General features: G+C 36.4%; 1 protein-coding gene across 3 annotated transcripts in view; it reads left to right on the top strand.

Moving 5' to 3' along the window:
- NFATC3 (nuclear factor of activated T cells 3) overlaps window positions 1-14,842 on the top strand; it is an 80,594-nt gene that overhangs the window by 33,717 nt on the left and 32,035 nt on the right. For all 3 annotated transcript variants that reach the window (XM_052795524.1, XM_052795525.1, XM_052795523.1), the window contains exon 3: window positions 466-628. In XM_052795524.1, the coding sequence (XP_052651484.1) occupies window positions 466-628 (163 nt within the window). The remainder of the gene's footprint in view (window positions 1-465; window positions 629-14,842) is intronic.

Consider the following 14,842-nt stretch of genomic DNA (forward strand, 5'->3'; position numbering starts at 1 on the left):
TGCTTACCAATCTTAGAAAAACAAAACCAACAAGCTGGAAGATAATAATGCAGAGTTTTAAATCTTAATGAGTTACAGATTGAATTTAGACTGTTCCCTCTAAACAACATTTGAACTTGCTTGCTGATATACTTGAGAATAAAAAATTAATATAAAGGCATTATAGAGTAGCACTGGTAATGTGTGTGTGGGGCGGGGTGTCATACAGTACCTTTCTTTTAATCAGGTATTGGACGGAAGAAATTCCACTCTTAAGAACCCCAAAAGAAATACTTAATTGAAGATTTTAATGCACCAGCAGAATTTTGGAATTTTCAAGTAACAGTTTTAGGCTAATAGCTATTCTTATTTGGTCATCATTTGTTAGGAAAGTGACATCATTGTCTGTATTTTACAGTGAAGTTGCTTTGTACTGCGGCCAAATGGCATAGTTCATTTAACCATAGTGTGCTCATCTGATTGCAGCACATCTTCATTGCCACCTCTTGACTGGCCTTTACCAAGTCACTATGGGCAGTGTGAACTGAAAATAGAAGTCCAGCCTAAAACTCATCACAGAGCTCACTATGAAACAGAAGGAAGCAGAGGAGCAGTAAAAGCATCTACTGGAGGACACCCCGTAGTGAAGGTAGGAAGTCTGGCTTTCTTGAATAGAAGATAATTTTTTAACTACAGTTATCGATATTTACAATGCTGTGAATTGTTACGTTATGTGAAGTTTACAGTCCTTCCTGGGTAAGATTTTCTCCCTTAAATGTAACTTGTTCAATACAAAAGTTAGTTTTAGATGTTTAAAAATTTACGGTTTGCTACAGTTACAGTTCATGTCACAGTTTTATGCTGTATGCAGTTTTATGCTTGTGAATGGATTCACAGTGCAATAGTATATTACTTAATGTATTCAACATGAACTTTAAGGAGGAAAGAGTGTGCATGGGAGCAGGTAAGAAAAGTCATGATAATAGATTAGTTCCAGCTATACTGAAATATGATATAGCTTCATTTGAATCAGAAACCATCTTTCTTTTGGTGTTGAGAATAGCTTCTGAACACTACAAATGCCTCTTGTTCGTGTTTTTATTAGGTTATTTCTGTGAAATGGTACCCATAAATTCTGATAACTTTCACTTAAATGTTTGGAGGAAATTAAACCTGTCTCTTCTTTCTTCAGTGTGAACCAAAGGCTATTACTCACAGTTTAATGGTAGCTATCTCCTTAAAAAGTAAGGCATGACCTAGTTTCATTAGATTTGGACTGGTTATCTGTAAGGGCAAATAAGACTTGTTTCTTGCTTTCTTTTTTGACATCACTTCCATTGTCTTAACAAAATCATGAAGCTTTATTGTGTCTTAAAACAGTTTTGATCAGTTTCAAGAAAATGCAGTAGTGCAGGCATCAGTCCTCATCTGGCTAACAGAGGGTGGTGATACACTGACTGTTTTGATAACTGGTACCTGTCATTAATAATAGCTTTGGCAGGATTCTTTAGCTAATGCTAAATATTCCAAATGCTAATGGCATCTAAAGTGAATTATTTAAATATTTTGCAAACACTATTCAGTTGGTTGTTGAGCTCAGAATTAGATGTAAGGTCCTGGTAAATTAGGCTTGGCTTTCATAGAAAAGCTTTGCCATCATATTCTCTCTGAAGAGAAAGATGTGTGGGTTTGGTATTGTGGGTATAACTGTGTGCACAAGCTATGATGTGCTCCTCTCTGACTTTGAGTTCAGTTGTGTACACCAATATCTTACTCTATGCAGGGAAGACTTCTGGATTAGTTAGGGGTAGTCACTGATGTCTCCTTTAATATATACAGTGCCAGCTGGCTCATGCAGCTTGCAAGGGAACCCACCCTCTTATTCGCTGGACTCAGGGAAGATTGTGCGGAGGAACTGTGGGACTTCTTAAGATGCCTTGATTTATCAGTTTGCTACATCCTTTGGTGAAAGCAATGTCTCTTTACTTATTCACCTCAGTCTTGTTTAATGGTCTTTATCTTAATCCCAAGCAAGGTTAAGGTAAAATTTAACAGTTCATTTGTAAGTCAAATCAGACAACAGTTATAAAATCTTTGTAAGACAAATGTGTGTGTGGGGAGGGAAGTAATCTGATTACATTACGGTTACAGCAGGGCTTGTCTTTTCCCCCAAATCCAGGATATTTCTTGTTCTTTTCCAGTAAAACAGCAGTCAGTGTTTCAGTCCTTAATCTTTCACTGTAGCAGTCTATACATAAAAAAAAATGTATTTGATATATTTATCCTATTCCAGTAGTTGGAAATAGCTCATTATTCTTTGAGACCAGATGCAAAGTACTAATAGGATTGGCATAATCAGTCCCCATTCTCTTTCTCCTACTCATACTGTAGTATAAACATGTTTGTCGGTTTTTCTCCTTATAGTTTATTCCTTCTCTCTGGCAAGTGAATTCTGTCATGATTCATAATTATATCACTTTTGGAACAGCTCTAATGTTATACCTACATAAATAAAGATGTACCAGCAGAATTTAAATGTCTTGGAGCATCTCTTCCTTTTTCCTTGCCTAAGCAATCTCTTCCCTCCAAGCTCTTCATCTGATTAATTTCTTCTCTCAACCTGACTCCTAATCATATTCTTTGAGCTATTTATCAAACTCCATTTCTTCTCTGATAGCTTACCTTGAACTTTTTTGTTCCTCCTTTTTTCCTCTTAAGACTTCATATTTTTCCTTTCTCTCCCTCCAAAACAGGGCTGGTTATCTGCATCCTGTCTTCTTTCTTGAAAATGTCTTTCCTTATCCTTCCATTTCCATTCTTAATCTGAGCTCTTCATCCAACTTTCACGTTCCCTACAGAGTTGCTCAATGTTTTCCTTATCACCATACCTTGGCCTAACCAGCTTCAACGTTCTCTTATTGTCAGACCTACTAGATTTCTTAGCACAGTAGAGGCAAGGGTTGAGTGCCTATCAGGGAAGTCTATGCTGCAAACTAGAGAAAATTGAGGATGCCTGGACAAGGCTGGAATCTGAAAGTCGGCCAGGCAAATTTCTTCATGTGGAGCATTGTATTGCTTTAGTCGGTGGAGAACAAGTAGACACAACTTTCACATGCCAAGGTGCTGGCACTGGAATTTAACACATCATTAACGAGGACAGAAACTTGAGAGATTTTAGCTGACAAAATAAGTCTCTGCTGAGCTTTTGTGAACTGCATTCAATTTTTTTTTTTATTCCGCCCTGCCCCCGCCTGCTTGTGTCTTGCACTAATATTTGCATTAAGGGAACTTGTTTTGCTGATGTTTGTAAGATTTGACATATATATGTAGGCTTTCTTTTGCTTACAGAACTAGATGCTTCTAAGCTGCAGTACCAGATGCAAGTTAGAAAAAACAGATCTGTAATCTATGTGACTTACACCAATGATTTTAAAAGCTATTTATTTGCATTAGAATTGTGAAATACCTTGCTATGGCAAGAATGCTGTTTTAAAAATGGGGATAGTATTTATGTGTCTGACAGTCTCATGCTTAAACACATGGATTGTACTATACATCCCTAAATTAAAATGAATACAAATGTAAATCAATATTCTATTTTGCAGTTTGGTCTCTTCCAGCTGGATTAGAAGTTAATTGTTGTGCTTGATAGGAGAGAGGAAGTTGTTATGAAACAAAACATCGATTTGTATCAACTTTTTACTCACTGCTGGGTTTGGTGAAAGGTAATTACTAAATAGCTGTGAGCAGATGAAAATTACTGTATTTAAATACAAAAGTGAAATCTTTTCCAGCACTTCCGGAAGCTTATTATGCAAATCCAGTTCACGATATGCATTACTGTTGTTTCTGATTTAACTTTTTCTTTTTGGTCGTCTTAGCTTTACACCAGTCACTTCCATGTGTGTGATCACTGTAATAAAGTACTCAACATTTTTTTGTGTGAAATAACTGTATGTTAACCAGTGTCAGAGACGAGAAAGGATGTGGGTGAACAGAATAGAATAGAACATTTCAGTTGGAAGGAACCTACAATGATCATCAAGTCCAACTGCCACATCTTGGGGTGCCTGAAGGCCTGTGTGCTTCCTACACAAATTGTTTTGCTCTTGAAGATTATTTTATAGAAAGCTAGAGTATTTAATTTCTGAACTGTGAAACCTCTGTAGTTCTGTGTGTGCAGTTGATGTATTATTTAAAATAAAGATTTTAAGATAGTACATAACTTCAAGCCATTAATCTATTAGTGCATGTCATTAATCTATTGCTAATACTGTATCATACCTGTTGCTAGGAGACTAAGCTTCTGACAAATTTGGCATCATCTGTTGTGAGTACGTTTAATCAGCTTATTTCCAAATGTGAGGAAATTAAATGAGTGGAGCGTCATGCTTTGCTTTGTAAGTCCATTAACTTTAAGGAAGCAAATTCTGTAATGAAATTCGCTTGTTTTCAGCTTTTTTCAATGCAAAATGTTCTAAATAGCAGATACCTCTCATTTTAATCTCTGCTTTCCTGGGAGTATGTTCTAGCTAATCCATGTCATTTGGAACAATTTCTTTTACCTTGGTAGAGAATCTGCAAGGTAATGCTGGCAGTTTTCACAGGGGAGGAGTAAATAACTTGGCAGAATTATTAGCAATGAGAAAGGTGGCATGTTGAACTTTTGTCATCCAGATTATGTTGAAATTTTGTATTGCATTGTCAGGAGATATAGAAAGCCTCTGAGCACTGTCTACCTTTACCATTCTATTTCAGTAGGCTAGAGTACTTTACCCATCTATGAAGCCTTTTAAACAAATAGCTGCCACATTTCATCTGACTGTAAATGAATGATCATCATTGCTTGAATTTCCCACCCTTCCCACAGGACAAGTTATACATAATAAAATAACGTTTACACTTACAATTTGTTAGAATGAGTTTTTTCTGTTATCTAAAATGGTTAGGGTTCTTCGTGAGACTTCACTTGGATAATGCTTATGATCAAAAACATAAGCATTTTAGAGCAGGTGGGCACACGATAAGGATCTCCTGTGAATAGTTTTTCGTCTTTACTTTTGTGTTTTAGCTTTCTGATCTAAAATGATTTTTTCTTTTTAAAACAAACAAACTTGTTTTGAGTAGTGTGTTCCTGCTATTCATGTTGACTTCTGCAATTTTCTGAGTTTTCTTAAGTATTTTAAATATAATGATATCTTTTGGTAGCAAATTCCATAAGCTGTGTTGTGCACAAGAAGTATTTCCTTTTTATCTTTTGTCCTGTTACTAGTAAAGAAGGTCATATTCATGATATTCTTCTTAATAACCATACAATGTGATGTATTGAGGGACTGTTGAGCTAACAGCTACTTTTTAGCACCATTCTGTATACAAGAAGGAGTATCTGTCCTGTGGCCATTTACCACAGTGGTAATTGGTTCTAGATGTGAACTATGATGAGGGTAATTTATTCTAAATTCATGATGTATCTGCAACAGACACTGTATAGAATCCACTTGTGCCCTACATGTGCAAGACAAATTTGGGGGTGGTGGTAGCTATTAAGAATTTGCCTGTACCAGAAGTGTCTTTTTGCCATACTACGAAGGGTTTAATGATAGAATCATTCATCAATTCCTCTGCTGTAAGCAAAATTCTTACTTTAGTTGCTTCTGCAGTAACAGAGGAGGGGAAGCATCATGTAATCCATATGGACAGCTCAGCAGTATTACAGCTGAAGAAAGGTGTAAGATCAAAAATTAAAGAAATGTTAAATAAAATCTGGTTTATTTAAATGGCTATACACTTCTAGTCACTGACAAGCAAACAGTAACCTCCTGTGTGAGATTTAACGGAGACCTGTGAAAGAGGGACTGAATGTCTGCTCTGTTTAAAGTGCTTGCAGAGCTTGAAGTCATGACTGAAGAGCTGAAGAAAAAGTAAGCTAATTGAGCTAAAGTAAATTAATTTTGAACTATTTTGAAAATTCTGGAACAGGAATGTGTTCTCAAAAAGCCTGTCAAACTCTGAGTTGTGGTAGAAGAAACTATAACCTACAGGAGAGGATCTAACCGCGCAACATCAGAAATGATCTGATAAAAATAAATTAACGAAGGATTGTTTAAATGACTGTTTGCTGGCTTGTAATTCGTGGCTGTCACCTTTTCCCAGATGTTCTGCGTGGCCAATTAATGTAACTACTTGAATAACAGGTATAACATCAGAGTTCTCCCTGTTCTCTAAGCTGAATAAACAGCACGCTTTTTCTGTGTTTCATGACCCTTCCCATTCTTCCTGCCTTTCACTCTTCAATTTTATTTTTGTCTTGAATTCTTCCTTTTGTACATCACCAGAAGGCAGGCTGTATCCCAGCTCTAATTGCCTACTGTTGTTTGGTGACAACAACCCGCAAATAAATCTAGAAGGCAGAAGGTAAGTCTCAGCCTGTGTGAACCATGTAGTGGGCTGTATTGGGAAGAACATTGACCTTTGGATGAGGTTCTAAAAATACATATTTTTCAAGAACAGTTTGATTACTATTTAGGCATCTTCTGCTCCAGAATCCCCCAAAAAGATAGTAAAAGCCTTATTGATGCATCTACTATATGTTTGAATACTCAACCTAGAAAATGCAGTAATTAAGATGAAAAACATTAAAAATTTGCACACTGGACAACAGTCATCTGCTTTTTGTTTCATAAGTTTACTAAAATGTGGAAAAGTAGTAATTTTTTTCCAAAGTAAAACCCAATTTATGGGGTTTTTTTTCTATAGGTTATGTGGGAATAACCTATTTCTATCCTGGAAATGCTTGTCCAAAAACTGGCCATAACATAATTTAGCATTGGGAGTTGGTATTTCAGGAATAGCACTTTTTTTTTTTTTCTCAAGAGATTAGAGCAAACTGCAGATGGATAGTGTATTGTGATGGCTAGTTAGATGTGACTGGCAATTCTGCACTGTGTGAAGTTGTGCTATTAGTCTAACACTATTTTAGCTATGAATTGATCTCCTTTTTTGGGTGGTGTAGAATGGGACAGGACTCTGAGCTAAAACTCTCTGCAAAATATGCCTGAAATTAGTATTTAAAACACTTTCAATCCTGTCTGCAAGCAGTGAGTGAGTGTGTAAAAGTGTGAGATTTCAGAAATCCAAGTTTTTAAACCTTGAAGAATGTTCTGTATGTTGTGTAAACGTATGGTATCATGACCAATAATGCACTAATATTTGCAACTACTTGTTTGCCTTAGTCCTTTGCAGGACCCGTTTGTCTTTGTGACGACCTTTACAATGCTTTTAAAATTGGACTTGTGCCACTACTCTAATAGTTTATTAAAGTTTGTTCCTTTTACGTCTCACTGGTTTTTTTCAGAATTGCAACGGTTTGTACTATTTTAGAGTCTTCCAGTCAGTCTACTTGCTAAGTTCATTTAGCACAAGAGGAAGGAGGATGCTTTTTTGATGTGCATGCTTTTCCTTCTCAGTTGATGGAAAGGTACATCAAATAATCAAGTGATAGAAAATAGTACTGCACTTCAGGAAAGGGAAGTAGATGTTGTTTTGGTTTAACATAATTAATTTTAAGATCAGACATTTAACTTTTTGTAATATTATAACCTTTGCAGAATCAGAATGAAATAATAAAAAAAATTCCCATGTGCTGTTAAGACTGGGACAGTGGTTGGGGTATTGCCTAGTAGATTTGAATGGAGTTTTCTTCCATGAATTTCTCCAGTTTCTTTTAAACAGTCCATAGAAGATTATAGATCAGCACTCACTGCACCTCTGCAAGGTCACAAGGGATGACTGTGTTCAGTCTGACTTTCAATAACTTCCCTGAACTCGTAATTTCTTGGTTTTGTATATATGGTTTGTTTCAAGCTTTTCAAAATGCAACTGTTGATAAATTCATGATAAATTGTACCACTGGTGTTAGTCACTGTCTGTCTTTTGTTTCAAATTATGTTCATCTTCGTGCCTTTGGATCTTTGTCATCCCTTGCTTTTATTCCCAGGTCATTGTTAATAGGTGTACTGTGCATCTTGGCAGAGTAGCCCTTCAGCTTTTTAAACCAACATGCTTCACAGTTCTTTAGGAAAGTTGCTGTACAGCACTTGAAGGGGAAATTCTTCTGGAGAAATGTCTGAATAAAAAAGTTTGGTGCTTCAAAGCCATGCACCAGTGCCTCTTTGATATTGCTGTCCAAAAGATTCCAAGCTTGTGGGTAACATCTCCGTTGTCTCAGAGGGCAAAACATTTCAAAGGCGTGGTTTGCCTTTTTTTTTTCTTTAAATGAAATTAAAAAAAAAAAATTATTTTACTTTAGAAGTGGACTAAAATTTAAGCAGTGAAAGTTCTTTTCTTTCAGGATTGTTTAGGTTTCATGGTGAATTATATCATATCTTTACTCATACAGTCTTCCAAAGTAAAAGTAAAAATACCTAATTCAAGAGAACAGCTTTATCTTTCCTTTCATCTCCATATAATGGGGCCTCTATTCTCCTCTTGCCCTCCTTACCTTGTAACTTTGGGGGGTGTTCTAAGGAATACGGAAGTCACTGAAATGCATCTAGCTGCCATGAGACTATCAAGGAGAATATAACTAGCTACAACATGCTTTTGGTATCAAGGTGTTGAAAAGCCTAGGAAATCCCCATCTGAACTAAATGCTTAGTTAGGTGCTTTACACAGCTGTGTGTTTCCTTCCCCATTCTTCATGTTTGAACTGAGGATTTTTATTTGGATACTGGTGCATTTGGTGAAGATAGAGTTGTTAATCAGGTCTCTTGTTCACTGAAGTTATCCCAAACTTTTCCCCTGACATGTCTTGTATTTCAAGACTATGTCCTATTTTCAGGGAGGCCTATTTGTATGTAGAAGCTTTCTTTCTAATCAGCCTACTTTACCAATCCAGTAATGCCATAAGCAGTGAATTAATTGTGCAAAGGCGAAGGAGCACTAAAGTGTTGATAGAATCTTCAATTAGCAAGCGAAGAAAAGGCACATAAAAACATGAGCATTAAACCCCAGTGAAAGTTTGGTTAAATGTGGCAATTTCCTAATAAATGCTGGAAAGTTTTGCAGGAAAATTGCTTTAAAAATACAATCAAATGGGGTTTGGCACTGTCTGAATGTCATTAGTATTGTAGTATTGCTTGATTGCTGAGCATACAACTTAGCTAATGAAGTGATTTTTCTAATTACCCCCCTCCCCCAAGTTTTAGTTCTATTTTTTTTTTTCCTTAGTTTTTAGTCTGAATGAGTAGGCATGTGAAACCCTGACATCACTTCTGGATTCAATGACACTATTAGGTGTGGGGTTTTTTGTAAATAAATAAAGAGGGTTTTGGTTCACAGAAATGGACTATTTCAAAGTATACTAGTATTGTCTGATAAGTACCTGTTTGCTGTGAAGTGTATATTTTCTGTCAGATATTTTTCTCAAGTCTTGTTACAGGTCTTAAGAAATCACATCTTGTGGATAAATAACATTTACATTTGAATAGAGATCGGTAATACTTGGGCTGCATCAATAAATGGAAAACATAGACAGAACCTTCTTGATTTAAAAGAAGGCAAGGAGGAGAGGTAGAACCTCTATAATATTTGAGACTAAAAAAACTCTTCTTACAAGCTTGTTGAGTGTTGCACGCTTTCTTTTAGATCAGAGCACGGAATTGATGACGTGAGCCAGATATGGCCCCAATAGAATCTGCATGTAATCAGGAAAAATGCTAACTTCTTTTTTCGAGGTTGATGCCTCTTATTTAATGTGACCTATTTGCTTTCCTCAGCAGGGAAAAGGTTCTCACCACTGCCACAAAATTCCAAGTTTAAATGCTGCTGTCTTCAGTGGTCAAACTAATCAAATTAGTCTCTAGTGTTACGCTGTTTTTAAGGATGTTCCATATGTGCATTAAGAACCTATGAATGTTTTTGTAATATGAAATACAACTTCTTGATGATCCAAAAATTCTCTCATTAACTTACTGTCTTTGTAGTTACTTGGTAGAAATTGTAAGCTAAGTATTGACATGCATGCATGAGTTTACTGTATGCAGTATAGTAATACGGCTGGAACTGCTTTGGCGTGAAGCCCTTCTGGCTTATCCTGTGGTGACCTTCAGTCTTTAGCCTTCCAGCTTTAGTTTAACTTACGCATGCACTGACCTTTGCTATGGAAACGATATAGAAACACAAAAACAACTTGGCTGAGTTTCCTCAGCAAAGCAGTGGGTGGTGTATCAGTATTCTGTTACAGAGGAGGGTTTCTAGAGGTCAGTAGTGACAGTGTGCAGTAACTTACTAGTTGTCTACAGCACACTGTTTGCTACTCCTGGGAAAGTGGTATATCATATCTCTTTTTTTTAAAGTAAAATCAGTAACTTTTTTTTGTAGCGTGCAGCTCTAGGATTGCACATTAAGAGAGTAAATGCTGGAAGGTATACTTGAAAATATACCTAGTGCGCAACCAGTAGTTTAAGTTACTGTCTTTTTCTATGTGACCCATGACTGAATTGTGGGCAGGCTGATATTGTAGCAATTTATTGTAATGCATCTTATTGTGTGATTCTGCAGCACTTGCCAGTAGGTTGTAAAATGTTTTATTAATTTAAATACCTATGGTCTGTATAGAGACACTATGTTCTTATTTGTATATATTGTGTATTCTTTACTAAGGTGCACTAAAGGTACAGATACCATGCCTTCATTAGGTATTTGAACAGCACGTAGTACCTGTTCTTTCAAGTTAATTATGTAGGTATTTTCATTGAAGAATAATTAGCAAATTTTTTTATACTGACTTGAATATTTGGGCTGTTCAACATAGAATTGTGTGTAAAGCAGATGAGGTAATAAGAAAGTGTCACCCTGCTGTCAGTGAAACTAAGAACAATCAACTTTTTTTATTTTAAATGAGAACAAAACTGTATTTAAAAGGAATGCATTTGAAATTCCACAATATGTCATTTTTCCTGATTTGAAGTTGATTTGGAGTAGTAAGTCGTCTCCATTATTCAAAAGACAGGTATTGCATCAATAACGGCAATTCAGGCTCCAAATATCATCTTTCTTTTGGGGGAGAGATGACACCATTCCTAGGAGACAGAAGGTAGTTCAGACTGAAAATTCAGTCTCCTGTGGGGACTAAGTGTGGTGGGCAGAAAGTTCTGCTTTGCCTACTGTGTAAAGGTTTTGTGTAGGGAGAGACATCCAAGGCTTCCTGTCACCAGGATTATTCATATAATGGACTTCAGAATACTTTCATGCTCTTCAGCAAACTGCTGAATGCACCTGCAGTTAAATAAGGTAGGAGTATTTTCAGGTGAATTAACAAAGTAATCCAGCATTGTCCCCTGTTCTCAGGAATGGTATGACGTGGGCTGTCTTTAATTATGTGGTACTAGGCACAGCGTGTTGGTTTCACTGAAGGCTTTGAATGATTATGTAGTAGAAATTACATGGGACGTGCAGGCATCCTCTCCGCAAGCTATCGGATCATATTCTACCTACCCTTTGGCTCACTGGCCCCTAGACTCTTCTCTTTGATTACAGAAACTGTAAATTTTTTATTTTACTCTTGCAGAATCCTGTCATGCCTAGAGTTGTCAGCTCACTTATTTATTAGACAAGATTTAAGGGGAAAGTGTTAATTCTAAAGCACAAATTTGTGTAATAAACAACTGACAAAAAAAACCCAACTTTTTTTTTTTCTTCATCAACCTGTTGTTTTTCACAATCTCTCCAGCTGCCTCAAAGTTTTAGCTAGCACATAAGGCTGTCTCATTAGCATCCATAGCCTGTTAAGCTTACTGTCTTTTTTGCTGTAAATACAGGTGTTGGAAACACGAGGACACTGTGCAACCTGCTCATTGCTTGCTTAAGACTGTGTTATGTTTCCTTTTTATGCATGCTCATTACTGTGATCAGGCCCTGAATTACACTCTGTAATGTGGAAGAGGGGGTTATTCTTTTCTTCCCCACACCTCAGCTTACTTAATTGCCACACTTAATTGCACACGTTGGTTATATTTGTAGCTTTATATTGTTTTTCTTTTATGCTGTTCTCTTTTTATTTTCAACCTTGAATAAATGCAATAAATCATCTGTAATGCAAAGTATAAATTTATGAAGTCTCTGCTACCTTGGCAATATATTACTACTCTGCCTAACTATATATATATATACACACACACACACACACATATATATATATGTATGTGTATATATATATTCCAGTACTTTTAACAGGACTTCATTGCAGATCCTTTACAGCAGTTCATTTGAGACAAAGCTTATAGCGTAAGCATCCGATTGACATAGTTTGGCAGGGAGGGGATTGTTGGCTTGCTTGTTTTGAAACTGGTTTACACTAGCATGGCTTTTAAGTATGTATGAAATTTTCAGGGGTTTGTCCTGATGTTATTACAGACCATTTTTAATTATGAGATGCCTTACTTATATGTTTCTGTATTATAACATGCATAGGTTTTTTCTAAATTACTATGAAAGTGTATTCTGTTGCATTATAATATTTTTCCCTGTAGTTTCCTTGGATTTCTTATTTGTTTTCATTTAATTTAATATATAAACCAGAAGGAAAGTGATTAAAGGGGGTAGGTACTACTGTGTGGGGTCTTGTTGTGGGGTGTTTGTAGTTTCTTTGAAGCTGTAGTAACATAGTTTCAAATTTCTACTCTGGTATAGCTAAGGTACTGCAGTGATGTGAGACAGTCAACAAGCACACAAGCTTGTATCACAAGAGCATCATACAGAGAACACGCTTCATAACCTATTGATATATAACTAATCTGTTGGTGGGGTGGGTATTTTTTGTCAGACCTTCCCACCACTTTCCCTTCCCACAACATGCTTTGCAGAAGCCAGGCCTTATATGTCTTCCATAGTGTATCTGGGCAAGTGTAAAAGGTGAACCTTTGCTCCAGAATAATGGAAGCAGAGCTAGTGTTAGATACCGCTTTGAGCAATTCACATGTAGTATATGACCATAGAGTCTCATAGGCAAAATACCATTGCAACTGCTGGCATGGGGTATATTTTGCTTCGCTAAACTCCTGTTCTGGGTAGGCTTCTGTAGAGGACAGTTTCTCCACCGACTGTAGACAGACCAGCTTGGTTTTACAACTGTCCCTCCGCCCCATATCACTAGTATCTCTAGAACTGTTCTGTACATGTCCGTTGTTAAGGAAGGGGGAAGAAAGATAGCTTTAATTGGAAATCAGCTTTATCACAGTGACCCCATTTAGAAGTTATTCAAATTTTTGAATAGGCCTGGCTTGTAATTTATAATAATTCCCAGTATTAGAGTGAACACATTTAACAAACATCACATTTAGGCTGTATCCACTCTGTTAAGATTTAATTTTAACTCTGAGGAAAATGGATGGTGGAGTCACAGTGTTGAGAACTTGGGACAAGATGACTGCTGTAAATGCTAAACTAATTCATGTACTTAAATTTTCTTTAAACTCCTAAAATAAATCAGAAATAGAAATTATGAAATTATTCATAGAAATTATGAAAATAATCATTTGGTGTTTAAGAAAAAAATATCTTTTGGAAATATGTTGGTGTCCTGCATCAAGGTTTGTTGGGGTTTTTTTCCCGGATTTAGATCTGTTTGTACCGAGAACTCCAGTGAGAACAAAAAGATTTTACATATTTGACAGAACAAAAGCCTGCAAATAATAGACAAACATATATAAAATGCAAATAAATGAGATCATGTAAGAAATTATTTGGAAATATGTCAATTATAGGTCAGGACATTGTATTTGATAAAAGCTGCATGACTTTTAAAGATTACTTGGCTTTTTGTGGCAAATATTTTTCCTTCATTATAATAAGGGTCTGAAGTGGTAAACCCATGAGATGTGACTTTTTGATTTAATGTTATTAAGTCAGTTCGTTCTGCTTGCCTGTGTGTGCATGAATTCTCGATGGTAGTTGGAATCGGGTGAGGAGACAGATGAGAATTCATTGAGTTGAAGGACAGAAACCAGTCTGCTTTAGCACAACCTTATTTGTAGTCTATATACAATGTGGTACAAATGTAGTCTACATCTGAGGGTAAAAGCTGAACTGGACTGGCCTCTTAAAGGCACAACAGCTGGGAGATGTTGTACCTCTCCCAAGAAAGATACAAGGAGATTTGAGGACAACAGAATTTGGAATTCTTTGTCTACAACCATGGAAAGCAGCACAGTCTCCTTACTGCAGTAATCGCCTAGAGATCTCCCCACCCAGAAAATCAATAGAAGCAGTAATTATGAACTGTTTCCTTTCTTTTCTCTCTGTTCACTTTAAAAACAAAACAAAAGAGGTAGAATGGGCATTTTTCTCTGTGTGAATGCTGTGATTGTGACAATGTATTCGATCTATAAAACTTTTGTGTCAGCTGCTTAAGATATGTATGTTATTGGTCAGTAACAGTTATATGCTGTAGCTTGTCTGCAGTATGACTCAGGAATTATTTTACATTTTGTGTGTGTGTGTACGCAAACGCTGGATACAAAGAAAGAGGTGAAGAACAATCCTCAGTTGTTGTTTTGGGTTTGAGTAAGCTCAATTTTGTTTGTTTTAGCTGGTCTAGATTTTGGCTGTTCCGTTCCTCAGTCCCATTTAACCTCATTGGGCAAATGGGAAGAACACTAACTAAAATATGACCACATTGTTGTATCCAGATGGGTTAATTAATGAGTATTATGTCTTGGAAAAAAGCATTCATGTGAGGCTGAAAGCTTTGAGAATGGCTCTTCAAAGTTACAGACTTCTGTCAGAAATTAAATTTCTGTTCTTGACTAAGAAAGCTCTCGTAAAATTGACAGGACTGGTAGGTGCTGTCATAGCCGTAACTTGA

Source organism: Harpia harpyja, chromosome 9 (assembly GCF_026419915.1).
Source record: "Harpia harpyja isolate bHarHar1 chromosome 9, bHarHar1 primary haplotype, whole genome shotgun sequence".
Taxonomy (NCBI): Eukaryota; Metazoa; Chordata; class Aves; order Accipitriformes; family Accipitridae; genus Harpia; species Harpia harpyja.